At 39.6% G+C, this 26,295-nt stretch overlaps 1 protein-coding gene and 2 long non-coding RNA genes across 3 annotated transcripts; all 3 read left to right on the top strand.

The window, feature by feature from the left end:
* The first annotated feature begins 262 nt into the window (after positions 1-262).
* LOC145550359 (uncharacterized) lies at positions 263-5,529 on the top strand. Its single transcript, XM_081604358.1, has 6 exons — positions 263-408; positions 496-777; positions 864-1,001; positions 1,575-4,982; positions 5,208-5,355; positions 5,526-5,529. The coding sequence occupies exons 4-6, from the start codon at positions 2,588-2,590 to the stop codon at positions 5,527-5,529; spliced, it is 2,547 nt and encodes an 848-aa protein (XP_081460484.1). The 5' UTR covers positions 263-408; positions 496-777; positions 864-1,001; positions 1,575-2,587.
* Positions 5,530-7,448: 1,919 nt separating this feature from the next.
* Positions 7,449-11,384, top strand: LOC145550357 (uncharacterized). Its single transcript, XR_014086260.1, has 3 exons — positions 7,449-10,295; positions 10,412-10,498; positions 10,807-11,384. It is a non-coding gene; the product is annotated as an uncharacterized LOC145550357 (long non-coding RNA).
* A 2,082-nt stretch (positions 11,385-13,466) lies between these two features.
* Positions 13,467-15,408, top strand: LOC145550366 (uncharacterized). The gene is made up of 2 exons (XR_014086273.1): positions 13,467-14,060; positions 15,211-15,408. It is a non-coding gene; the product is annotated as an uncharacterized LOC145550366 (long non-coding RNA).
* The last annotated feature ends 10,887 nt before the right edge of the window (positions 15,409-26,295 follow it).

The raw sequence follows: 26,295 nt of genomic DNA, 5'->3' as shown, positions 1-26,295 counted from the left end.
AGGATGCTACTCAGAGATCAAAGCTGAGGAATGGCGGCGCTGTGCAGCTGTAAGGAGTCGATCACCAGGGGATGAAGAAGAGCCACTCCCCAAGCAGCTAGTAAGCAGCATCCAGTTGTGGTGAGCTCCAGGAGTTAAGGTAGTAAACCTTTGTGAGCTCACAATAAAAAAATAAAAAAATTTCCAACTTGATATTTATGTAACTTGTGTTTGTGAAATAAGTGTTTCCAAATGAAAAAAGAATTACACAACCTTAAGGTTGTGTAATTACAATTACTATACATGTATACCCTGGACCCAGAGGGTTTGCTGCCACTGAAAATAATTTTTCCATGTTTACAGACATCGCGTGAGGTCCAGGATGGTGATGGCTGTCCACACATCACTGGGAGGATGGTTGACCAACAGGTATGATTTTCTTCCCCTCAAAGCAAAACTTGTTGTGTCCTCAATGTACAAATGAATCTATTTTAAGCTATTTATTTTATTTTATAGGGAGACCTGTTGGACTCTTCCATCCCCCCGAATCCTGTGTGGTTCAGCCCAGCGTTGCTGGAGGAGATGGACCGGATCGTTCCTGCGTCTGGCCGTGACGCTCCACTACCTACATGTTCTCCGAAGGGGAAGAAGGTATTTTATTCTATTTTTTTAAATAACCATGTGATTTTGATGTGCCACAATTGGTTTTAAAAATTATATATATTTTTTTATTAGAAGGCGAGTCCGAGGCGTCGTCCAGTTTCTGATCCCTCCAAGCTGAGTCCGGTGGAGCAGCAGGTGTGACACCGTTTCAGAAAACATATTATAGATTTTAAGATGTATGTTCACTTTGCACCAAGTTGAGGGCTTATATTGATTTATAGATGGAGGGAGCGCCGAGAGAGACCACCAGCCCAGCTCGTCGCGAGGCACGGAGACCGGTCCCCCCGATGGACGTCGAGGCCCCTGCCGAGTCCTCTCCCGTGCCACCAGAGGACCATGTCCGGGATGGGAGCTGCCAGGTAACTCCTTCCTACCATCTCAGTCACAACAAATGGGGGGAGCATTGCGACGTGCAAAAAGTTGGCCTACGTGGTTCTGTATGACAAAGGTGCAAAAGATTCTGTCTCTCACATGAGCAAAAAGCTACAAATGGTTGTGAATAGTGAGTTTATGTATCTAAAAAAATATATACTTTCAAGTTTTTGACTTAGTGGACGTGATGCTTCATTTTTTGTGCCTTTTTAATTTTTATTGAATCTAATTTTTAAAAAATTGTGTTTTTGTTTTTCAGATTGGCTTAAAAACTTAGCCAATGTTAGATTAATTTCTAAAGTACAGAAAAGTTCATTTGAGATGTACAAATATGAACATATGGATTTATTTTGTAATCCGATCAGAAACTGCTGTAATGATGGTATTTACCAATATGTTACTTTATTAAAATTTTATTTCAATCAATCTATTGATCATCAGAATAATTGATTTCTAAACTGCAAAAAACTTGTTTACAACAAGCCTAATTGGTGGTGGTGGGTAGTCATTAGTTAAATATTTGTATAAATACTGAAATGTTTTTTTTTTTTATGTTACAGGCTTCTGCGCTGGAACCCGGGATCAGTGGTCCACCGGTCCTGTTGGTAAGTGCTACTCATTCCCAGGCTGACAGGAGGTATGCTGCATTTTCCCGTAATCACCAGTGCACATGCATGGCACTCACATTTTTAGCTTACCACAATGAGGGGTTGCAGTTTGACACAGTGTTGCTTGACAGAGTGATTGAAAAGGAGATGAACTTTATACCGGCGTTAAACAGCAACTGATCAGTGATGGAACATTTCGTGACAATCACTTGACTTTGAAGAGATGCCTGACCATGTGCTGACAGATGGAACATCTATGCAGTACACACCACTGGTTTGAGAGTAGGTCATATTTTTGCTCAGAGCGGGAGCCTTCAAGGAACTCGACAGTTGGGTTGCCTCTTGCCCTGCAACTGGAATGTCTCTTGGAAAATGTCACCCATGCTTTTCTTTTGGTGACTCCTGAGTGCATTGCAGTTTTCAGGGACAGAAGCGGTCGGTTTGGAGTTTTTGATTCCCATTCAAGAAATTCAGCAGGCCTGCCCCACCCGGTGGTACTGCAGTGATGATGACTTTCTGCAATCTGTCTGACATGGTCAACCATCTGCACAAGCTCTTTCGTGACCGCGGACCCAATGCCACCTATGAGTTTGTGCCAGTAGGTTTTGTCAGGGAAAATGACGGCTATTCTCAGGATTCTGCCTTTCAGAACATTCCACCTGGAGGCATAAAAGTAAGTCCAAATGTTTTCAAAACAGATAGCACCTCTGAAGAGGAAATTCCTCCTTGGCTTAGGGAAGTTGCAAACATATTAGAGGAGACAGTTCAAACTGTCCCAAATGTGTCAAAAGCACCAAAAGCTAAGAGAAGAAAGATTAGGGACAGGGTTAAAACGCAACAGAGACAGAATGTAGAAAGAAAATAAAGAAAAGTGCATATGAAAAGACAGATATGTAACATCTCCAACATTTAAGACCAAAAAACTGCAGGCCCTGAAAAAAACATACATTCTTAAACAGGCAGAGATGAAGGATCAGATAAAAAATAGATACAGGACAGATGCATCTTTCCGGAAGAGACAAATAAATTACGTAAAGTACAGATTGATCTTTGACCACAGCTTCAGAGCCAGTAAGAAAGCCAACATGTCTGAATATATAAGGAAACGGTTCAGAAATGACCCTGTGTTTAGAAACAGACAAAAATCATACATCAGGAATCGGTTCAGAGATAATCCTGTCTTTAGAAGCAGACAAAAAGAATACATTAGGAATCGGTTCAGAGATGATCCAGACTTCAGAAGCCAACACAAAAAAACAATGCGCGAATATATGAAGGAGAAGTATCATAGTGAGCTTGCTTACCGGGTCAAACATAGTAAGAAATGTGCTGACAATAGAAGAGGTAGGCTATCAAAACGGGCACTTTTCAGAAATTTCACACTGCAGCATGCTTTGCGAATTAGAAGGAAGTACAAAAGAAACGTAGGCTTCCACCTTCAAACACCACGCCCTCTAATGACTGACGAAATGAAAGCTGCAATACAAAACTTTTATAAGAACATTCAAAACGGACCGACATACGTTTGCACTGTGTGTCACAGAGCTCTTTTTCCCAATCAAGTGAAGCACTGTAAAAGAGATAAATATACCAAGAATATGCGTGTAGTAGCTGATTGTCTAACAGGTACGTATGTTCACGTGTGTGAATCTGCTTGCTCAACTCCATGTTCTGTACCCGAAGAGAGGACGGGGGAGTGGATCTGCTACACGTGTGACAGCCATTTAAGCAGGGGAAAGATGCCATCGATTGCTGCTGCCAATAACCTTCATTTAGCTCCTGTTCCCCCAGAGCTTGCAGAATTGAATGTACTTGAAAGGCAATTAATTGCAAAAATTCTACCTTTTGCAAAAATTGTTTCCTTGCCCAAGGGACAGCAAAGGGCAATACATGGAGCAGTTGTTTGTGTTCCTTCTGACATGGAAACTGTTGTAAACAGTCTTCCGAGGCCCCGTGCAGAAGCCCAGCTTTTACAGGTGAAGCTGAAGAGGAAAACCAAGTACAAAGGCCATCAATACTTTTACACGGTCAACATGAAAAATGTGTTAGCTGGACTGAGCAAGCTTAAAGAGAGTCATCCGGATTACAAAGACGTAAGTATAAATGAAAGCGCCACATTTGAGGGTTTGCAGGAGGACCAGCCAGTTGAGGACTTGGACACGAAAGCAGAGGAGACTGAAATGGATGCAGCAGCAACAGACCAGCAACCTGACCACATAGGGGCAGAGCATCAGGCACTTCGACCTGGTCTGATCTTGGACACTTGCATGCAGCCTCCTGACATAGCACAGGAAGTGCTGTCTTATGGAGAGGGAATTTTTAGCATTGCGCCGGCCCAGGGGAACAAGCCCATCTCCTTCTTCAGTGTTCCGAGACTTGAAGCCAAGGCGTATCCTGTGCATTTCCCAACTGGAGTAAACACGTTAGATGAATCCCGCCGTGTTAAACTTTCTCCAAGTATGTATTTCAATGCACGTCTGTTCTCAATAGATAGTCGGTTTGCGAAAGACCAGAGTTACCTTTTCTTTGCTCAGTTTGTTACAGAAACTAATATTGCCAATGATAGTATGTCCATTCAGACAAGGAAAGGGAAACCAAGCACCAAAGATGGAAAAAACATTTCCAGCAAAATGCTAAAGGACAAAGAAGAGTTGGAAAAACTGATCCAGAATAAAGAAGCCACTCGTTTCATGCAGCCGTTACGAGGAACTCCTGCTTATTGGGAGAAAGGATTACGTGATTTGCACGCCATGGTGAGGCAACTTGGAAAGCCCACTTTCTTTTGCACGTTCTCTGCTGCTGAAATGAGATGGCCAGAAGTCATTGAGGCCATCAAAGGTCAACATGGAGAGCAGGTAAGTTTTTCTGAGCTTGACTGGAATGCAAAGTGTGACATTCTTAGAAGCAACCCCGTCACAGTCATGCGCATGTTTGAAAAGAGGGTGGATGCGCTGTTTAGAGACCTCATTCTTTCCCCTGCACAACCCATTGGACCAGTTGAGGATTACTTTTATCGCGTGGAATTTCAGGCAAGGGGTTCACCCCATATACATGCTGTGATATGGATTAAGGACACACCTGAAATGGAAGACCCCTCATGTTGCGATGAAGTGATAAAGTTCATAGATCGTTACATATCCTGTCAGTTGCCTGATGAGACGAAAGATCCAGAGCTCCACAAAATTGTATCAGAGGTTCAAATGCACAGCAAAAAGCACTCAAAGTCATGCAAAAAAGGTAATGTTGAATGCCGATTTGGATTCCCCAAATTACCAATGGAACGCACCAGAATCACGGTCCCTGTGTTCGACTTTGATCTGGAAAATGATGACGAAAAACCAAAGCTAGAAAAGCAAAAAGGTAGGAGAAAGTCCAAAAAATCCAGATCAAAATTTGTCTCAAACCTACAAAGAGAGGCTAAAAAGAAACTGAAGCCAATAAGGGATTTACTAAAAGATGAGAAATCATCTTTCAGAGATTTAGAAGAGTTACTCCATGCTTGTAACATGACCAAAGTGGAGTACAATGGCCATGTTGATGCTCTGACTTCTGGAATGGTGGTAATGATGAAACGTGATCCTAAAGACAGCTGGGTGAATTCATACAACCCTGATCTTCTGCGGGCATGGAATGCCAACATGGACATTCAGTATGTGCTTGACGAGTATAGCTGCATTGAGTACATGATGTCGTACATAGCAAAGCCAGAGCACGAAATGGCACAGTTCCTCAAGTCTGTTGTTGATGATTTAAAGACAGCCAATGTGAACCAACGCGATGAGATGAAAAAAATCATGCAGGCTTATTCAAAACAGAGAGAGGTTAGTGCTCAAGAATCAGTTGCGCGCACTTGTAGCCTACCTCTCAAAAAGTCCTCGCGCAGTGTCCTTTTTCTTCAAACAGATGAAGATGGGATGAAAATGAGCCTTCCGATGAGTAAACTCGTGAACATGTCCCCAGATGAAGAGAATGTTTGGATGACAGGATTGCCAGAAAAATATCTCAACAGACCACAAACGCTGGAATTTGAACACATGTGCCTGGCAGAATTTGCGTCAGAATACAGGGTTTTATATGGTAATCAAATTGAAGGGCCAAACGCAATTCCCCTCCTTAATGATGCAGGATACATCCAGAAAAGAACTATGGGCAAACCTGCAGTCATTAGATTTACTCGCTTTTCTGAGAAAAAAACCCCCGAAAAGTTTTACAGACGACTTCTGAAGTTGTATTTTCCACACAGAAGAGATGAGGACCTTAGAAACGAGGAACACACAACCTACGAAGCCTTTTACAACAATGGTTCCCGAGGTAGGTATCAGGTAAAACGGTATGTGGATTTCAACCGCAAAAGGTATGAAGGGCAAGGTAAGAAAATTGACAAGATTATGGAAGAACTGAAAAAGCAAGGCCCGGTTCGTAACGCTTGGAACACTTTTGCACCCGAGGTTGAGTTGGACCGTTTGGAATGCGCTGCTGAAAGACCACCAATGGAAGAGGAAGAAGAACAGGACCCTATTCCAGATTATGAAATTAATGTCAACAGTGGAGACATGCCAAAAATTGAAGCTCCTAAATTGAGCCCTGATTTCATCAGACAAATGTACAGGAGTTTAAATGAGACTCAAGCATCTGTGTTTTACGCCATTCGCGATTGGTGCCTGAAGCGCGTCTGGGGTGACGACCCAGAACCATTCTTTTATTTCTTGACGGGAGGAGCTGGCTGTGGCAAATCTCATGTCATCAAATGTGTTTACCAGGAGGCAACCAAGCTCTTGCGCCAGCTTCCTAGACTTCTTGATATTGGTGACATGTCCAAGCCCACTGTGCTCCTCACAGCTTTTACTGGTACTGCAGCGTACAACATATCGGGGAAGACTTTACATTCCATCTTGAAACTGCCCAAGAGTTTAAAACCACCGTACAAGGGACTTGGAAATTCATTGGATGAAGTGCGGGCAGTTTTTTCTAATGTGGAAATCTTAATCATTGACGAAATCTCCATGGTCTCCAAAGACCTACTTGCATATGTTCACTGGAGATTTCAACAAATCAAGGGAAACACAAGGTTTATGGGGGGGTCTCGGTTTTGGCCGTGGGCGACTTCTTCCAGTTGCCACCCCTTGGACGAGCAAAACCTCTTTGTGTCACCGAGGATGGCATGCTTGATATCTGGAATGAGAATTTCCAGATGGTCAGCCTAACGGAAATCATGCGGCAGAAAGACGACAGGGCATTTGCAGAGCTCCTGAACCGGATTAGAGTTAAAGGTAAAAAGGATTTGCTCAGTGAGGATGACAGGGCTCTTTTGATCCAAGCTGTTACTGACCCCAAAGAGTGTCCAATGGATGTCCTACACATTTTTGCTACAAACAAACAGGTGGACACCCATAACGCAGCAGTTGTGGCCTCTTTAGGTGCAGTAACAGTTGACATTCCGGCAGAGGACTACAAAAGGGTTACAAAGACGGGAAACATGATTAACTTGGGCTGTTGCATAGCGGGTAACAAACGAGACTTGTCTAACAGCATACAGGCTGGTTTGGGTTTTAGGGTAATGATTATAAGAAATTTGGATGTAGAGGATGGTCTTGTAAATGGAACATTCGGCACCATTGCTGATATTGTTACCAGTACCAAAGATGGAGCGACTAGTGTAAAGTTAATTGGACTCAAACTGGATAATCCCACAGCTGGACACACAAAAAAGATTCGAGGTAAACCAGACGGCATTGTTTACATTGAAAGATTTGAGGAACAGACTAGCGTAAGGGGAGTGGTACGACGGCAATTTCCAATGAAGTTAGCCTTTGGATGTACAGAAATCTTCAAAACCTCTTGGATGGCCTGAATTCAATGAATATTAAGCCCACTGTTATATTAGGAGACTTTAATGAGGACCTTATTCCTCCTGGGAAAAAATCCATCAATGAGTTGTTTAGAGCAAAAGGCTTTATTCAACTTATTACTGATCCAACCACAGAAAAACGCACTCTCCTTGATCACATTTACATCTCCCATCCAGAATACTGTGTCCAGTCGGGTGTCTTGCAGACTTACTTCAGTTACCACAATCCTATATATTGTGTGTTGACTTTAGTATAAGCTGCATCTACAGTGGCTTGCAAAAGAGTCATGTCCCTTGAAGTTTTTCATATTTTATGACATTACAACCACAAATGTAAAAATACAGTGGGGGAAACAAGTATTTAACCCTGGTGCGATCGTAACATTCTGTTTACTCCCCTTGTCCTATGGGTAAAAAAAAACGGGTCAAAAAAATGGGTAAAAAAAAGCCCCAAAATAAAGCAACTTGAATTTGATATCCAAAATCTATTTTGCATGATGAAACAATCTGTTATCAATTAAATTAAGTTCAATTCATTTTTATGTGTTTTTTGTCACACAACATAAAAAGACAACCAACAGTATTAAACTTTTCTTTTTACGACCAACCAGCTGCCATAAGGTTTATTTTACACTGTAAAGGTTTATTATTAGAATTATATAAATGTGAAGTAATTACTTCTGAATTAACTATACTGAAAGGTAAAAAAGTCAACAATCTTAACTTTTTGTCAACAGTTCATTCTTTTATATAGTTTAGGACATCAATTTTGAAAATACTTCTCTCATAAAACGTCCTTCAACATTATAAATTATAAAAGAGTGAACTGTTGACAAAAAAATATCCAAATTGTTGACTTTTCCCCTTTCATTATAATTAATCCAGAAGTAATAACTTCAGATTTATATAATTTCGATAATAAATCTTTACTGTGTAAAAGAAAACTTATGACATTTGGTTTGTGGTAAAAAGAAAAAAAGGTGTAATGCTGTTCAAAGACAATTTTACATGATAAAAAAAATAATTAAACTTAATTGAATTAATAAATAACAGATTGTGTCATCATGCAAAATAAATTTTGGATTTAAAATTGTATTAATTTGTTTTATTTATGGGCTTTTGTTAGGGTGGGTCATTTTTGACCCGTAGGACAAGAGGAGTAAACGAGGAGTTACTATCGCACCAGGGTTAAGATATTTTTTTCTACAGCTAAACATGCCAATGGGTCGCTTTTGATCCACAAGACAACACTGTTGATTTTTCCCTGGTAGTCTTTTCTGGGGTCCTGGAAAGGAGGGTCTGTAAAGTCCTGGAGAATGCATGGGAGTTTGTCCAAACAATCTACATGTGTTTTGTGGACTTGGAGTAGGCATTTGAGAGTGTCCCTCTGGGAACCTTCTGGGGGGGTTCTCTGGGAGTATGGCATCCAAGGTCTTTTGATACGGGTTGTAAGGTTTCTGTGTGACTGATACCAGAGTTTGGTCTGCATTGTTGACAGTAAGTTTGGTTAATTTCTGCTGAGAGTTGGACTCCACCAAGTAAACGAGTCTGACTCTGCTGGCAATGCACACCAGACCCTGGCACCTGTCACACAGGAACCTAACAGCCTCTAAAATAGGGCCCGGTGCTCCATACTCCCAGTGTGGTTTTCGCCCTGGTGACTATCCGACAGAGCCTCCTCTCCAGGACCCCCAAATAGACCTTGCCTGGGAGGCTTATTCGGATCACACCATCCGGTTCCCCCTTTTTGAAAAAAGGCACGGTAGGGTGTTCTCCGGTGACCTGTGTCTGAGTGAGGGAGCACTGAATCAAACGGTCTCACTCATCATAAGGGGGATTCAGTTTGGTCTTTCATATTACATTCCGATGAAATATATTTGTGGTTGTAATGTCTCAGTATGGAACAATTCAAGGGGTATAATTACTTTGTAAGCACTGTACATCTTAACCCTGAATTCATAACATGGGATTCTTTTTGGAGAAAATGTCAAGATCTCACTTCATTTTTAATGTCACTTTATCTGACTGTTTCCTTCGTACATGTGACAATCAGAAGGCATTGTGGATTGTTTTTCTTAAATCATTGTTGCAGTGGGTTTGATATATGTTTATTCATTGTGCACATTTGTGAATTATGGTGTATGCTTGTGGATTTTGCTGTAGGCTTACAAATATTCTTGTACACTTTGTGAATCTTTTCAGTACTTATTTAGTTCCATAGAAAGGAGGCTTCATAAATAGGTTTTGTATGTGCACATGAAAGTTTGTTTGAGCTTTGAGAATACGAAAGTGGCTGATCTTGAAACACTCATCGGTTCTCTGTCAGAGGAGTTGCTGGAAATATTTCACCAGGGAGAAGTAGATAAAACAATCAGCTACTACATTTATATTCTGTTCTGTTTTGAAATAAAAATAGTTTTAAATAGGTCTTCAATGTGGCCCAGACTTTTTCTTATTTTTCTAATCCAGTTAGAGTACCTGTTGCCCTTCTTTCATAATTTTTTGCGAAACTCCTTTTTTATTCTTCACCATTTGCGTCATTTAATTAAAGCTCTCCTTTTTTCATCGCTCCCCAATCACACTGCACTTTTTACTGCTGCAGCCTCCTAGTGGTTACCTTCACTTCACTAGCAGAACATAAAAGTTAAACTCACATTTGTCCTGTTAGACTCCCTCTATATGGTGATAATTTGTCTGGTTTTGGTGGAGTTAACCCTTTTTCTCCCAGTTTTAGTCTGTTTTAGCAGGTTGTTTTGCAGGTAGTTTCAAGCAAAATGATCCTATGGAGGCTGCCCAAGAAGAGAGAGAGGAAACGAGACCTGGAGGTTAGGCCCATGAAATGTAGCAAATGTATCTAAATTGTAGCAACCTCAAAAGTAGTTACTTTTTTAGTTGTTGTTGATGATAGCTGTCTATTGATGGAATGACTGTGTATTTTTAGTCCAAGACACTCTCTCCTATCTCATGGACTTGGACCCTCACCCAATCTGAGGAGAAGATGGAGCTCTTGTTTCTTTAGATGTCCCAGGTGGTGCAGTCTGACCAGATAAGTACATGACTAATTAAGGCTAATATATTTGCAGATTTTGTTTATTTTAACTTGAGATTAATGCTGTTGTATATCTAGGTTTGATAGGAGGAATCCAGTGTGTCTGCTCTTTTTTTCTTGGGTGACCTTGGTTATCTATGTTAATCATCTGAAACCTTTGTTTAAACAAAGTTTCATTTTTACTTTATTCATTCATAAATCAAATAGATGTTTAAAAATGTAATGCATATTAATTTGTTTTTTTGTCTTTTTTTTTGTTTTTTTTTTTTTTTTTTTTTTTACTACAGAGTCTGTGATGTGTCACTCCAGATTGGATCCCGAAGAACTACTTGGCCAAATAAAAGAGCTTTGGAGAAGACCTATAGCAGTTTTTTATATTGTTTCAAATAGTTTTTCATGTATGTATATATTTAAAATAGTTTCATTTATACTGGAGAAACAGCAATATGTAAAATTAGATTGGATGTCTGAAAATAGAAATTAATCAAATCAAGTAACTTAAAAAGAGACGTAAAACTTTTTTTTATAGTTTCAAATACTTTTCATATATGTATATGTTTAATAGTTTCATATTTATAACAAGTGGATCATTATGGCAGAAGCCATAATGTTTCGCTTGTGAAAGTAAAACTGTTGGGTCTCATCTTGACACTCAGAAAACAACCCTGAGTGCCACACGGCCGGACAGGACACATGTAAAATAAAATAAAAAAATAGCAAAATATTTTTATTGCAGAGGCATCAAATTTTCAATTAAATTTGTTGTACTCTTTAAATGTTGTAATTTTTGTTCACTGTAATCTTCACCTGTAAAAAGTTTGTAGAAATCTTTAACAAAAGCTCAATATATATATTTAAACTGTGACCTGTTTGTGTGTTTTTTCTTATTAAAATTTTTATTTGTCACAGTCATGAAGTCCATTAACATACCTTTATAAGTGACCATATTCACTGATAAATACATTTACAAATATTTTATTGATTTCAAAGAGGAATTAAGAGATAATTTTGTCTCCACCTGTGTCTAACTTGAATGACAGATGCAGTGTTCAATTATTACAGAGCAGGGCTGAGCTGGCATTTAGAACTACTTGCTGAATGGAGTAAGTCAATGATGGACAACATGTGAGTGATGTGCATTCTTCAGGCTAATATTAGCATTTAATTTTAGCTTATGCATTCATTTTAACATATTTAATGGTGCAGGTAGGGCTTAGTCCACATGCTTCTGCCTCTCCACAGGTTATTGACTACATTGCAGCTTTCTTTAGCATTAATGCTAATTTTTAACATAACGCTGGCTCAAAGCCGACGGGCACACTTTGGCATGCCCCTTTAAAATTTCTGCAGGAATTTTCTAGTTAGGGGCATGCCATAGCAATGCATAAGGAGAGCAGTGCAAGTCAGTACTGCCTCCATGCATTGCATGGCAGGCACCTATTGTTCTACACCCAATAGAATGTCTGTTTAATATTATTATAACATCTTCTTCCATTACCGTTAATGCGGCTCGTACCGCTGCGTGCCCACCCACAAAAGTGGTATCAAAACGTGCGGCTCGTTCCCGAGAAGGGAGCTATTACTTTTATTGGGGATCGGAGTTACGACGGCGACGTAAAAAGCGAAAAACGAGCAAAATTTCCAACTGCCGAAACCTAGAGTGTAACTGAAACCAACTGCCGCTTTTTTAGAGTGAGAAACAGGGTGGAATTTGACCCAAAAATAATTTTGAAATCGCTCTCATGCCTACAAAAATCGCTCTATTGGTATGAAAGTTGGTCATGAAATCGCACCGCATGTCTGCTCCGGTAAAATGTTTTCGAAATTTTTCTAGAGCTTACGGTTCTCTGTCCAGGTGCTTCAGAGCAAAGTGATGGGACATGACCAACTGACGCTTCATCCCCAGTGTTTTATATAGGTTTTTGAGTTACTACAGAAGGAGGGTGAACAGACTGTTATAACTACAGGCAGGGCAGAGTTTTCTGGGCATTATATCACTGCTTTAACCCAACCACTGTTACACATTGGATTAGTGTGGCCATTTAAAATTAAGCTTACTAAAAATGTCTAAATAAAAGCCTGTATATTTCTTTGCAGCCTAACTAACTCCTAACTAAAGCCTTGACATTTTTCACATCAGGTCATTACTCTTTTGGCCTTTATGTGACTGGTTTAAACAAACTACTGTAACACTATGATTTGGTGTGGTAGTTAAAATGAAGTTTACTGAAAGTTTCAAAATAAAAGTCTGCATATTCCTCTCACATTAGTGCACCGCCGTAGGCGGTGCAATAATATTCAGTTTTTTTTACCTTTTTTTTCGCTCAGGATAGTGAACTGCCTTGCGCAGCAAGGCAGTTCATTAACATTAGCACAAGCATTAGCATTTGACCCGCCATATTAGTGCACCGCCATAGGCGGTGCAATAATATTAAAGTTTTTTGTTATTTATTTCTCAGGATAGTAAACTGCCTTGCGCAGCAAGGCAGTTTACTGAAATAAATATCAATAAATATCCTGAGAAATAAATATCAGGGAAGACAAAAAGCCCTCTCATACGCTTCAAACAGTTTTTGCATCGGCCTTACGGATCTTGTAGGGGAAGGGGTCGTTCAGACTGCTTTTTTCATCAAATCTGACTTTGTGTTTACATCAGTCTTATTTAAAATAAGCATTCTAGCAATTTTTAGTAACTTTTTCCTGTCAGGTTTGTACATTTACATCAGTCTTTCTTAAAATAAGCACTTTACCCATTTTTGCTTTGGTATCTGGTTAATATATTTACCTCAGTCTTTCTTAAAATGAGCATTTTAAGCTAAGACCCTGTTCCTCCTTCTACTGTAGACAACTCCTGCAGGTAAAAAAAAATATTGTTACATCATATAACCCCTAAAGAACAATACTACTGATGCATTTTTGAAAGAACTTTGTATTTGGAGAAATTACAATTGATCACAAAAAAAAATTAAATTAAATCTTTTTTTTAACAAAAAAATATTTTCGTACCAGTTTTTATGCGTCAAGAAAATAAAAAAAAATTGAAAAAAATCCTGACACAAATGATCATAATTCATTAATGCATAATCATAATTCATGCATTAAAGGGTTAAAGTAAGCAGTTTACCTATTTTTTTTGTCTCAGGTTTGTAGACTGCCTTGCTCAGTCTCTTTTAAAAATAAGCATTTTAACTATTGTTGTTGCCTTTTTAACATTTGTTGTTTAGCAAAGCTGACCGGTCAACAGAAGAGTATGTCATACTCGCTGGAAAATGTCAATCTCCGATTGGCTGACACGTAACATCATGTATCTATGCCTGTGACGTAAGGTGCTAAATCTGCCAGCCAGCTGTGTTGACAGTCTCAAAAAAGCTATTTTGTTGCATTTTTTTTATTGTTGTTTTGCTGAGCTGACTGGTCAGCTGTAGGACACGTCATACACGCTGGAAAATGCCAATCTCTGATTGGCTGACATGAATTCCCAAGCCGCTGAAGCTTCTGGAACTTTCTGGCACTCTCTGCTTCCGAGTCTGCTACGGTCAAGGTAAGACGTGTTTGTGTTTTCTCCATAAAATATAGTATTTTAATTTTTAATTTGATTAGAATATTATTGTAAATCCTTACAGTTGTTAGATTTAATGTGTTGTTTGAGACAGTTGGTCGATTTTAAAAGTTTAATTGCTGTGCAATATTTCGTTGTGGCTCTGATTCCGTACTTGCTAGCTTGATGGAACAGGATTTTTCTGGATTATTACGGGAAGCTAAATGTTTGTACGCCCACAAGACGCTAAAGAATAAATTGCTGTGGTGTTTTTAATTATCATGTAATTTCTTTCGTATCTTTATATGTGATATATAGTCATATACCGGCATTATGTGAGATATTTTTCCACCTGGGAGGGTGCGGTTTTTATTTTGCTTGTGTTAGAAGCACAGCAGTGGGCAGATCCCAATGACTTCATACTACTGCGAGTCCACACCGATCGATGTGAGTGTTTAGGGCGTCTGGTTTATAGTTGAAGCTTATGTAGCGACGTTTCGCGAAGATGGTGGTTCGCAGTTGAAGCCTTTCAGGTGTTTTTGGGTGCGTTCACCCTGCAGCCTGAAGTGATCCAATTCTGACATTTTTGGTAATTCCGATTTTTATTTTGTTTTTTCCCGGGCCGTTCACACTACCAGTAAATGCGACCTGTATGTGTTCTGCAGAGTGAACGGGCAAACGACCTGAAAGTGTCCCGCATGCGCAGTAGAGGGCGCAATAGTGTCCGCGTTCTCGGTGTTCCGCCAACCGCCATAAAAAGAAGAAGAGCTCAGTGTTTGCGGAAGTAAACATGGTTGCTAATGGTGGAGCATAGCTTACATATTTGAAGTTGTCTGACCGGAGCAGCATATTAACAGCTTAATCCTCATTATAGTCCTCATTTATTCATACAGTAAAAGACTTGGTTCATTTGGATAAAATTTATTTTTTAAATTAACATATTTAAAACCCTTAATATTTATTTGTTTAATCTCTGCTTTTTCATTATATTTTGAGCCAAGTTGTAAAATATATAGATGTTTGCAACAGTTGTGAAAAATATCTCGGTCCTGCTTACAAGCCTCAGAACTTCTAAAAAGTTTTTAAAAATTATTTAAAAAATGTTTTTTTACACCTCTTTTTTAATGGCCATTTATTTTGCTTCTCATTACAGCTTTTCACTTGTGCGAGATGAGATTTGGAAGGTTTCCACTGCTGCTTGCTGAGATCCTAACCTCTGCATCACCACACCATCAGCTTTTTTATAGCTGGACTGTTACACGCTGGATTAATGTGGCCATTAATCTAATGTGTAACAATAATGAAGCTTACTGAAAATATCAAAATAAAAGCCTTGACATTTTTCACATCAGGTATTTCCTCTTTTGTGCTTTATGTGACTGGTTTAAACAAACTACTGTTACACATTGAATTGGTGTGGTAGTTAAAAAGAAGCTAACTGAAAGTTTCAAAATAAAAGTGCATATTCCCCTCAGGTTAATAATAATATTACACTTTTTTATGTTATTTATTCTCAGCATAGTGAACAGTTCATTAACATTAGCATTTCACAGTTTTTGACTAGTGCACTAGCACTTTTACCTAAAGTTAGCTAATAGCTAATTATCTCATTAATTAGATATGTTTAGTATACTGACTGGAGCATGTAAAATGAAAACAACATGGTTCTGTTGATTTCACATGCTACTGCCAGCATTTAGGCTAACATTAGCATATTTTAGCTTATGCATTAATTTTAACAAAATGAATGGTACAAGTACAGCTTAGTACCATTCATTATGAGGCTTTTGCCTCTCCACAGGTTATTGACTACCTTGCAGCTTTCTTTAGCATTAATGCTAATTTTTAACATCATAACGCTGCGTCAAAGCCGACGGGCACACTTTGGCATGCCCCTTTAAAATTTCTGCAGGAATTTTCTAGTTATTTATTATTCATCCATCACCGTTAATGCGGCTCGTACCACTGCGTGCCCAACCACAAAAGTGGTATCAAATCGTGCGGCTCAATGCCGGCATTATTGCTATTATTTTTATTGGGGATCGGACTTACGATGGCGACGTAAAAAGCGAAAAACGAGCGAAATTTCCAACTGCCGAAACCTAGAGTGTAACTGAAACCAACTGCCGCTTTTTTAGAGTGAGGAACAGGGTGGAATTTTGACCCAAAAATAATTTTGAAATCGCTCTCATGGCCGTAAAACTTGTGCTATTGGTATGAAAGTTGGTCAGGAAATAGCACCGCATGTCTGCTCCGGTAAAATGTTTTTGAAATTTCTCTAGGGCTTACGGTTTTCTGTCCAGGTGCTTCAGAGCAAAGTGATGGGACATGACCAACTGACGCTCCCCCTCAGTGTTTAATATAGGTTTTTGAAAAATTACTGAGCTCACCACACACCATTTTTCTCTCATCAGTGCAATTATTGTGAATGACCTACAGATATGAATCACAGGACTTTCAGAGACGACAAGAAGCCCTCTCATACGCTTCAAACGGCTTTTGGATCGGCATAACGGTTCCTGAACTGGAAGGGGTCGTTCAGAATGCTTTTTTCATTAAAAGTGACTGGGTGTTCTCAAAGTTGCATGAAGTGTCTCTCACACACACACAGCAGTTGGCAGAGGCTTGATCGCTATGGCAACTGCTGGTTTGGACTACAAGGCCTCTGTAGTTCTAAACATGGCGAAACACCTTAATACAGAGGGCAGAGCAGAAGGTCAGAACTACAACATGGCGGATCATTCAGTTATTACAGAGGAGGGCTGAGCTGGAATGTAGAGCTACTTGCTGTTTTGGGCATTATATTGGTGGATTAACCAAACCACTGTTACACATTGGATTAGTGTGTCTATTTAAAATGAAGCTTACTGAAAATTTCAAAATAAAAGCCCTGACATTTTTCACATCAGGTTATTGGTCTTTTGGGCTTTATGGGACTGGTTTAAACAAACCAGAGTTGCACATTGAATTAGCGTGGTCATTAAAATGAAGCTTACTGAAACTTTCAAAATAAAAGCCTGCATATCCCTCTCACGTCAGTGCACCTCCATAGGCGGTGCAATAATATGTCGTTTTTTTATATTGCCACAAAGAGTAGCACTTCACTGCCCCCTAGTGCATTGCCTTCCGCAGCACACACACAGCAGTTGGTTGAGGATTAATTACTATAGAAGAACTACAACATGGTAGAACTCTCAGATACCACACATTAGGGCTGAGCTGGCATTTAGAACTACTTGCTGTTTTGGGCGTTATATAGCTGGACTGTTACACGTTGGATTAATGTGGCCATTAATCCAATGTGTAACAAAAATGAAGCTTACTGAAAGTTTCAAAATAAAAGCCTTGACATTTTTCACATCAGGTATTTCCTCTTTTGTGCTTTATGTGACTGGTTTAAACAAACTACTGTAACACATTAAATTGGTGTGGTAGTTAAAAAGAAGCTAACTGAAAGTTTCAAAATAAAAGTCTGCATATTCCTCTTGTGTTAGTGCACCGCCGTAGGCGGTGCAATAATATTAGCCTTTTTTATGTTATTTATTTCTCAGGATAGTGAACTGCCTAGCATTTGTACAAAAGTTAGCATTTCACTGTCTTTCACTGTCACCTAAAGTTAGCTTTTAGCTAATTTTCTCATTAAGTAGACATGTGTAGTATACTGAATGGAGTAGTAAAATTAAAACAACATGGTCCTGTTGCTCCACATGCTACTGCCAGCATTTAAGCTAACATTAGCATATTGGCTAATTTTAGCTTATGCATCAATTTTAACATAATGAATGGTACAAGTACAGATTATTCTACATGCTTCTGCCTCTCCACAGGTTATTGACTACGTTGCAGCTTTCTTTAGCATTAATGCTAATTTTTAGCATAAAAACACTGGCTCAAAGCCGACGGGCACACTTTGGCATGCCCCTTTAAAATTTCTGCAGGAATTTTCTAGTTATTTATTATTCTTCCGTCACCGTTAATGCGGCTCGTACCGCTGCGTGCCCACCCACAAAAGTGGTATCAAATCGTGCGGCTCGATGCCGAGATGGGTGCTATTACTTTTATTGGGGATCGGAGTTACAACGGCGACGTAAAAAGCGAAAAACGAGCGAAATTTCCAACTGCCGAAACCCTAGAGTGTAACTGAAACCAACTGCCGCTTTTTAGAGTGAGGAACAGAGTGGAATTTTGACCCCAAAATAATTTTGAAATCGCTCTCATGGCCGCAAAACTTGTGCTATAGGTATGAAAGTTGGTCAGGAAATAGCACCGCATGTCTGCTCTGGTAAAATGTTTTCAACATTTCTCTAGGGCTTACGGTTTTCTGTCCAGGTGCTTCAGAGCAAAGTGATGGGACATGACCAACTGACGCTCCTCCTCAGTGTTTAATATAGGTTTTTGAAAAATTACTGAGCTCACCACACACCATTTTTCTCTCATCAGTGCAATTATTGTGAATGACCTACAGATATGAATCACGGGACTATCAGAGACGACAAGAAGCCCTCTCATACGCTTCAAACGGCTTTTGGATCGGCATAACGGTTCCCGAACGGGAAGGGGTCGTTCAGACTGCTTTTTTCATTAAAAGTGACTGGGTGTTCTCAAAGTTACATGAAGTGTCTCACGCACACACACAGCAGTTGGCAGAGGCTTGATCGCTATGGCAACTGCTGGTTTGGACTACAAGGTCTCTGTAGTTCTAAACATGGTGGAACACCTTAATACAGAGGGCAGAGCAGAAGGTCAGAACTACAACATGGCGGATCATTCAGTTATTACAGAGGAGGGCTGAGCTGGAATGTAGAGCTACTTGCTGTTTTGGGCATTATATTGGTGGATTAACCAAACCACTGTCACACATTGGATTAGTGTGTTTATTTAAAATGAAGCTTACTTAAAATTTCAAAATAAAAGCCCTGACATTTTTCACATCAGGTTATTGCTCTTTTGGGCTTTATGGGACTGCTTTAAACAAACCAGAGTTGCACATTGAATTAGCGTGGTCATTAAAATAAGGCTTACTGATACTTTCAAAATAAAAGCCTGCATATTCCTCTCACGCCAGTGCACCGCCGAAGGCGGTGCAATAATATTAGCCTTTTTTATGTTATTTACTTCTCAGGATAGTAAACTGCCTTGCGCAGCAAGGCAGTTTATTAACATTAGCACAAACATTAGCATTTGAGCCCCCTTGACTATATGCTTCACACGGTTTTCGGATCACTCTAAAAGATCCTGAATAGGAAGGAGATGTTTGGACTGCTTTGTTCAGATAAATTAACTGCTTCAAACAGTTAGAATCTGTTTCTCTCTTTGTGTCTCACTCACACAATAGTTGAGCTGCTCTTTAGAATTACAATGACTGAAGGTCAGAACTACTCTCAAATAGCACATAGGGATGAGCTGGCATTTAGACCTACTTGCTGTTTTGGGCATTATATAGCTGGACTGTTACACGTTGGAATAATGTGGCCATTAATCCAATGTGTAACAAAAGTGAAGCTTACTGAAAATTTCAAAATAAAAGCCTTGACATTTTTCACATCAGGTATTTCCTCTTTTGTGCTTTATGTGACTGGTTTAAACAAACTACTGTTACACATTGAATTGGTGTGGTAGTTAAAAAGAAGCTAACTGAAAGTTTCAAAATAAAAGTCTGCATATTCCTCACGTGTTAGTGCACCGCCGTAGGCGGTGCAATAATATAAGCTTTTTTATGTTATTTACTTCTCAAGATAGTGAACTGCCTTGTGCAGCAAGGCAGTTCATTAACATTAGCACAAACATTAGCATTTCACTTCCTTTGACTAGTGTACTAGCACTTTTACCTATAGTTAGCTTTTAGCAAATTTTCTCATTAATTAGACATGTTTAGTATACCGAATGGAGTAGTAAAATTAAAACAACATGGTCCTGTTGCTCCACATGCTACTGCCAGCATTTAAGCTAACATTAGCATATTGGCTAATTTTAGCTTATGCATCAATTTTAACATAATGAATGGTACAAGTACAGCTTAGTCAACATGCTTCTTCCTCTCCACAGGTTATTGACTACGTTGCAGCTTTCTTTAGCATTAATGCTAATTTTTAACATCATAACGCTGCATCAAAGCCGACGGGCACACTTTGGCATGCCCCTTTAAAATTTCTGCAGGAATTTTCTAGTTATTATAACATCTTCTTCCATTACCGTTAATGCGGCTCGTACCGCTGCGTGCCCACCCACAAAAGTGGTATCAAAACGTGCGGCTCGTACCCGAGAAGGGAGCTATTACTTTTATTGGGGATCGGAGTTACGATGGCGACGTAAAAAGCGAAAAACGAGCAAAATTTCCAACTGCCGAAACCCTAGAGTGTAACTGACACCAACTGCCGCTTTTAGAGTGAGAAACAGGGTGGAATTTTGACCCAAAAATAATTTTGAAATCGCTCTCATGGCCGTAAACTTGTGCTATTGGTATGAAAGTTGGTCAGGAAATAGCACCGCATGTCTGCTCCGGTAAAATGTTTTCAAAATTTCTCTAGGGCCTACGGTTTTCTGTCCAGGTGCTTCAGAGCAAAGTGATGGGACATGACCAACTGACGCTTCATCCCCAGTGTTTAATATAGGTTTTTGAAAAATTACTCAGCTTAGTGCACACCATAGCAAAGCAAGGCAGTACATTTACATCAGTCTTTCCTACAATGAGCATTTTAGTTATTTTTTTCTCTCAGGTTAGTGGACTGCCTTGCGAAGCAAGGCAGTACATTTACCTCATTTTTAAAAAAATGAGCATTATAGCTATTTTTTTCTCTCAGGGTAGTGGACTGCCTTGCGAAGCAAGGCAGTACATTTACCTCATTTTTTAAAAAAAAAAGAGCATTATAGCTATTTTTTTCTGTCAGGTTAGTACATTTACATCAGTCTTTCATAAAATGAGAATTTTAGCTATTTTTGCTGTCAATTTGCACAGACCACTGAAGTGGACACTAATGCATCATAAAATACAATATCAATCACTTGCCATCACCTGCAAATGCAAGAAATTTTTTTTTAAAAATCCAATATTGCTGACAGACAAAAAAGCATGCCTATTGGTTCTTTCTTCTGCTGAAGACAACTCCTGCAGGTAAAAAAAATATTGTTACATCATATAACCCCTAAAGAACAATACTACTGATGCATTTTTTAAATAAAAACTTTGTATTTGGGGAAAATTACAATTGATCACAAAAAAAATTTAATTAAATCCTTTTTTTAAAAAAAAGATTTAATTTAAAAATTACTGAGCTCTGCACACACCATATTTCTCTCATCAGTGCATTTACTGTGAATGACCTACAGATATGAATCACGGTACTATCGGAGACGACAAATAGCCCTCTCATACGCTTCAAACCGTTTTCGGATCGGCCTTACGGATCTTGAATGGGAAGGGGTCGTTCAGTGTGCTTGTTTTAGTGAAACTGGCTGGCTCAAACAGATAGAATTGTCTCCCCCTGTGTGTCTCTCTTACAGCAGCACCCTGTGGCCTATTTACCATAGCAACCGAACATGGCAACAGCTCCTGGGTCAGATAGCAAACATTCTATGGCAAACATACAGTTAAAGCAGAGGGCTACTATATAAGTGGTTTAACACATCCACTGTTAAACATTGGATTAGTGTGGCCATTTACAATGAAGCTTAATAAATTTTTCAAAATAAAAGCCTTGATCATTTTTACATCCTGCAATTGCTCTACTGGTGATTTAAAAACTGGTGTTACCAAATTACTGTTACAGACTGGATTAGTGTAGCCATTGATCATGACGCTTACTGAAAATTTCAAAATAAAAGCTTTGGCCATTTTTACATCAAGCAATTGTTCTTTTGGGCCTTACATGACTGGTTTAAACAAACCACAGTTGCACATTGAATTAGCATAGTCATTAAAATGAAGCTAACTGAAAGTTTCAAAATAAAAGCCTGCATATTCCTCTCGTGTTAGTGCACCGCCGTAGGCAGTGCAATAATATTAGTGTTTTTTATGTTATTTATTTCTCAGGATAGTGAACTGCCTTGCGCAGCAAGGCAGTTCATTAACATTAGAACAAACATTAGCATTTCACTTCCTTTGACTAGTGCACTAGCATTTTGACCTAAAGTTAGCTTTTAGCTAATTTTCTCATTAATTAGACATGTTTAGTGTACTGAATGGAGTAGTAAAATTAAAACAACATGGTCCTGTTGCTCCACATGCTACTGCCAGCATTTAGGCTGACATTAGAATATTTTAGCTCATGCATCAATTTTAACATAATGAATGGTACAACTACAGCTTAGTCAACATGCTTCTTCCTCTCCACAGTTAATTGACTACGTTGCAGCTTTCTTTAGCATTAATGCTAATTTTTAACATCATAACGCTGCGTCAAAGCCGACGGGCACACTTTGGCATGCCCCTTTAAAATTTCTGCAGGAATTTTCTAGTTAGGGGCATGCCATAGCAATGCATAAGGAGAGCAGTACTGACTTGCGAAGCAAGTCAGTACTGCCTCCATGCATTGCATGGCAGGCACCTATTGTTCTACACCCAATAGAATGTCTGTTTATTATTATTAGGGGCATGCCATAGCAATGCATAAGGAGAGCAGTACTGACTTGCGAAGCAAGTCAGTACTGCCTCCATGCATTGCATGGCAGGCACCTATTGTTCTACACCCAATAGAATGTCTGTATATTATTATTATTAGGGGCATGCCATAGCAATGCATAAGGAGAGCAGTACTGACTTGCGAAGCAAGTCAGTACTGCCTCCATGCATTGCATGGCAGGCACCTATTGTTCTACACCCAATAGAATGTCTGTATATTATTATTATTAGGGGCATGCCATAGCAATGCATAAGGAGAGCAGTACTGACTTGCGAAGCAAGTCAGTACTGCCTCCATGCATTGCATGGCAGGCACCTATTGTTCTACACCTAATAGAATGTCTCTTTATTAGGGGCATGCCATAGCAATGCATAAGGAGAGCAGTACTGACTTGCGAAGCAAGTCAGTACTGCCTCCATGCATTGCATGGCAGGCACCTATTGTTCTACACCCAATAGAATGTCTGTATATTTAGGGGCATGCCATAGCAATGCATAAGGAGAGCAGTACTGACTTGCGAAGCAAGTCAGTACTGCCTCCATGCATTGCATGGCAGGCACCTATTGTTCTACACCCAATAGAATGTCTCTTTATTATTATAGTTATTTATTTTTCTTCCGTTACCGTTAATGCGGCTCGTACCGCTGCGTGCCCACCCACAAAAGTGGTATCAAAACATGCGGCTCGATCCCGGCATTGGAGCTATTACTTTTATAGGGGATCGGAGTTACGACGGCGACGTAAAAAGTGAAAAACGAGCGAAATTTCCAACTGCCGAAACGCAGAGTGTAACTGAAACCAACTGCCGCTTTTTTAGAGTGAGAAACAGGGTGGAATTTTGACCCAAAAATAATTTTGAAATCGCTCTCATGGCCGTAAAACTTGTGCTATTGGTATGAAAGTTGGTCAGGAAATAGCACCGCATGTCTGCTCCGGTAAAATGTTTTCAAAATTTCTAGGTCTTACGGTTTTCTGTCCAGGTGCTTCAGAGCAAAGTGATGGGACATGACCAACTGACGCTCCTCCTCAGTGTTTAATATAGGTTTTTGAAAAATTACTGAGCTCCCCACACACCATTTTTCTCTCATCAGTGCAATTATTGTGAATGACCTACAGATATGAATCACAGGACTATCAGAGACGACAAGTAGCCCTCTCATACGCTTCAAACGGTTTTTGGATCGGCATAACGGTTCCTGAACTGGAAGGGGTCGTACAGACTGCTTTTTTCATTAAAAGTGACTGGGTGTTCTCTAAGTTGCATGAAGTGTCTCTCACACACACACAGCAGTTGGCAGAGGCTTGATCGCTATGGCAACTGCTGGTTTGGCCTACAAGGTCTCTGTAGTTCTAAACATGGTGAAACACTTAATACAGAGGGCAGAGCAGAAGGTCAGAACTACAACATGGCGGATCATTCAGTTATTACAGAGGGCTGAGCTGGAATGTAGAGCTACTTGCTGTTTTGGGCATTATATTGGTGGATTAACCAAACCACTGTTACACATTGATTAGTTTGTCTATTTAAAATGAAGCTTACTGAAAATTTCAAAATAAAAGCCCTGACATTTTTCACATGACATTTTCTCTTTTGGGCTTTATGGACTGGTTTAAACAAACCAGAGTTGCACATTGAATTAGCGTGGTCATTAAAATGAAGCTTACTGAAAGTTTCAAATTAAAAGTCTGCCTATTCCTCTAGTGTTAGTGCACCGCCGAAGGCGGTGCAATAATATTAGCCTTTTTTATGTTATTTATTTCTCAGGATAGTGAACTGCCTTGCGCAGCAAGGCAGTTCATTAACATTAGCACAAACATTAGCATTTGAGCCCCCTTGACTATATGCTTCACACGGTTTTCGGATCACTCTAAAAGATCCTGAATAGGAAGGAGATGTTTGGACTGCTTTGTTCAGATAAACTAACTGCTTCAAACAGTTAGAATCTGTTTATCCCTTTGTGTCTCACTCACACGATAGTTGAGCTGCTCTTTAGAACTACAATGACTGAAGGTCAGAACTACAACATCGTGGAACTCTCAAATAGCACATAGGGATGAGCTGGCGTTTAGATCTGCTTGATGTATGGGGCATTATATAGCTGGATTAACCAAACCACAGTTACACATTGGATTAGTGTGTAATCCACTGTAAATAAAAAAGCTATTGTAAAGCTATTGTAAATAAAGCTTACTGAAAGTTTCAAAATAAAAGCCTTGACAATTTTCACATCAGGTCATTACTCTTTTGTGCTTTATGTGACTGGTTTAAACAAACTACAGTAACACAATGAATTGGTGTGGTAGTTAAAAAGACGCTAACTGAAAGTTTCAAAATAAAAGTCTGCATATTCCTCTCGTGTTAGTGCACCGCCGTAGGCGGTGCAATAATATAAGCTTTTTTTATGTTATTTATTTCTCATGATAGTGAACTGCCTTGCGCAGCAAGGCAGTTCATTAACATTAGCACAAACATTAGCATTTCACTTCCTTTGACTAGTGTACTAGCACTTTTACCTAAAGTTAGCTATTAGCTAATTTTCCTCATTAATTAGACATGTTTAGTATACTGAATGGAGCAGTAAAATTAAAACAACATGGTCCTGTTGCTCCACATGCTACTGCCAGCATTTAAGATAACATTAGCATTTTGGCTAATTTTAGCTTATGCATTAATTTTAACATAATGAATGGAACAAGTACAGCTTAGTCAACATGCTTCTGCCTCTCCACAGGTTATTGACTACGTTGCAGCTTTCTTTAGCATTAATGCTAATTTTTAGCATCAAAGCGCTGCGTCCAAGCCGACGGGCACACTTTGGCATGCCCCTTTAAAATTTCTGCAGGAATTTTCTAGTTATTTATTATTCTTCCGTCACCGTTAATGCGGCTCGTACCGCTGCGTGCCCACCCACAAAAGTGATATCAAATCGTGCGGCTCGATGCCGGCATTATTAGGCCCGAGCAGCTAAGCGCTGCGAAGGCCTATTGTAATCGTGCTGTTTATTAGGCCCGAGCAGCTAAGCGCTGCGAAGGCCTATTGTAATCGTGCTGTTTATTATTATTCTTGTGCCAAATGAATTGGCTTTTTGGGGGCTTTATCATATTCAAAAACTCACCAAACTTGGCGGGCGCATAGAGCCCGTGTGAAATTTACGTATTTTAAGGTCCTCGCAAAAATCGCACAAGAAACGGCTCAAGGGCGCCCCCTAGCAACTTTCAAAAGACCCTTTCCTATTCACTTACTTTATCGTAGAGACTTGAAATTTGGTACAGTTGTAGAGCTCCCCAAGACACTCAGAATTTACAATTAATGTCATAGTGCAAGTATCCTAGGAAGTCGGCCATTTTGGATTGAAGTTCAGATTTTGAGCCTATTTTGGCTGTTTACAGACGTCGCATTTGATCGAACTCCTCCTAGGGATTTCGATCGATCGGCTTCAAACTCAGTCAGATTGTTCATAAGGCATGGCCGATTCAAAGTTATCAAATTCGTGAGTTTTCGAGCATGCTGAAGGGGTCGTAGCAGGGGTCAAAGTTCACCGACTCACCAGAAAGGAATAAACTGTTAGATCTCCTACAAAAAAACTCACAGAGCCACCAAACTTTCTGTGTGTGATCAC

Source organism: Poecilia reticulata, unplaced genomic scaffold (assembly GCF_904066995.2).
Source record: "Poecilia reticulata unplaced genomic scaffold, P_reticulata-male-v2 Scaffold_36, whole genome shotgun sequence".
NCBI lineage: Eukaryota > Metazoa > Chordata > Actinopteri > Cyprinodontiformes > Poeciliidae > Poecilia > Poecilia reticulata.
The sequence above is the reverse complement of the archived record's forward strand: the minus strand, read 5'-3'. Positions and strand labels throughout refer to the sequence as shown.

What these genes read in the sequence shown, in the direction of transcription:
- LOC145550359 (XM_081604358.1), top strand. Translation starts at nt 2,588, where the DNA reads ATGAAGGATCAGATAAAAAATAGATACAGGACAGATGCATCTTTCCGG. An exon ending in AAAGCTAGAAAAGCAAAAAG is followed by an intron (nt 4,983 to 5,207) that starts GTAGGAGAAAGT and finishes GTGATCCTAAAG; the next exon opens with ACAGCTGGGTGAATTCATAC.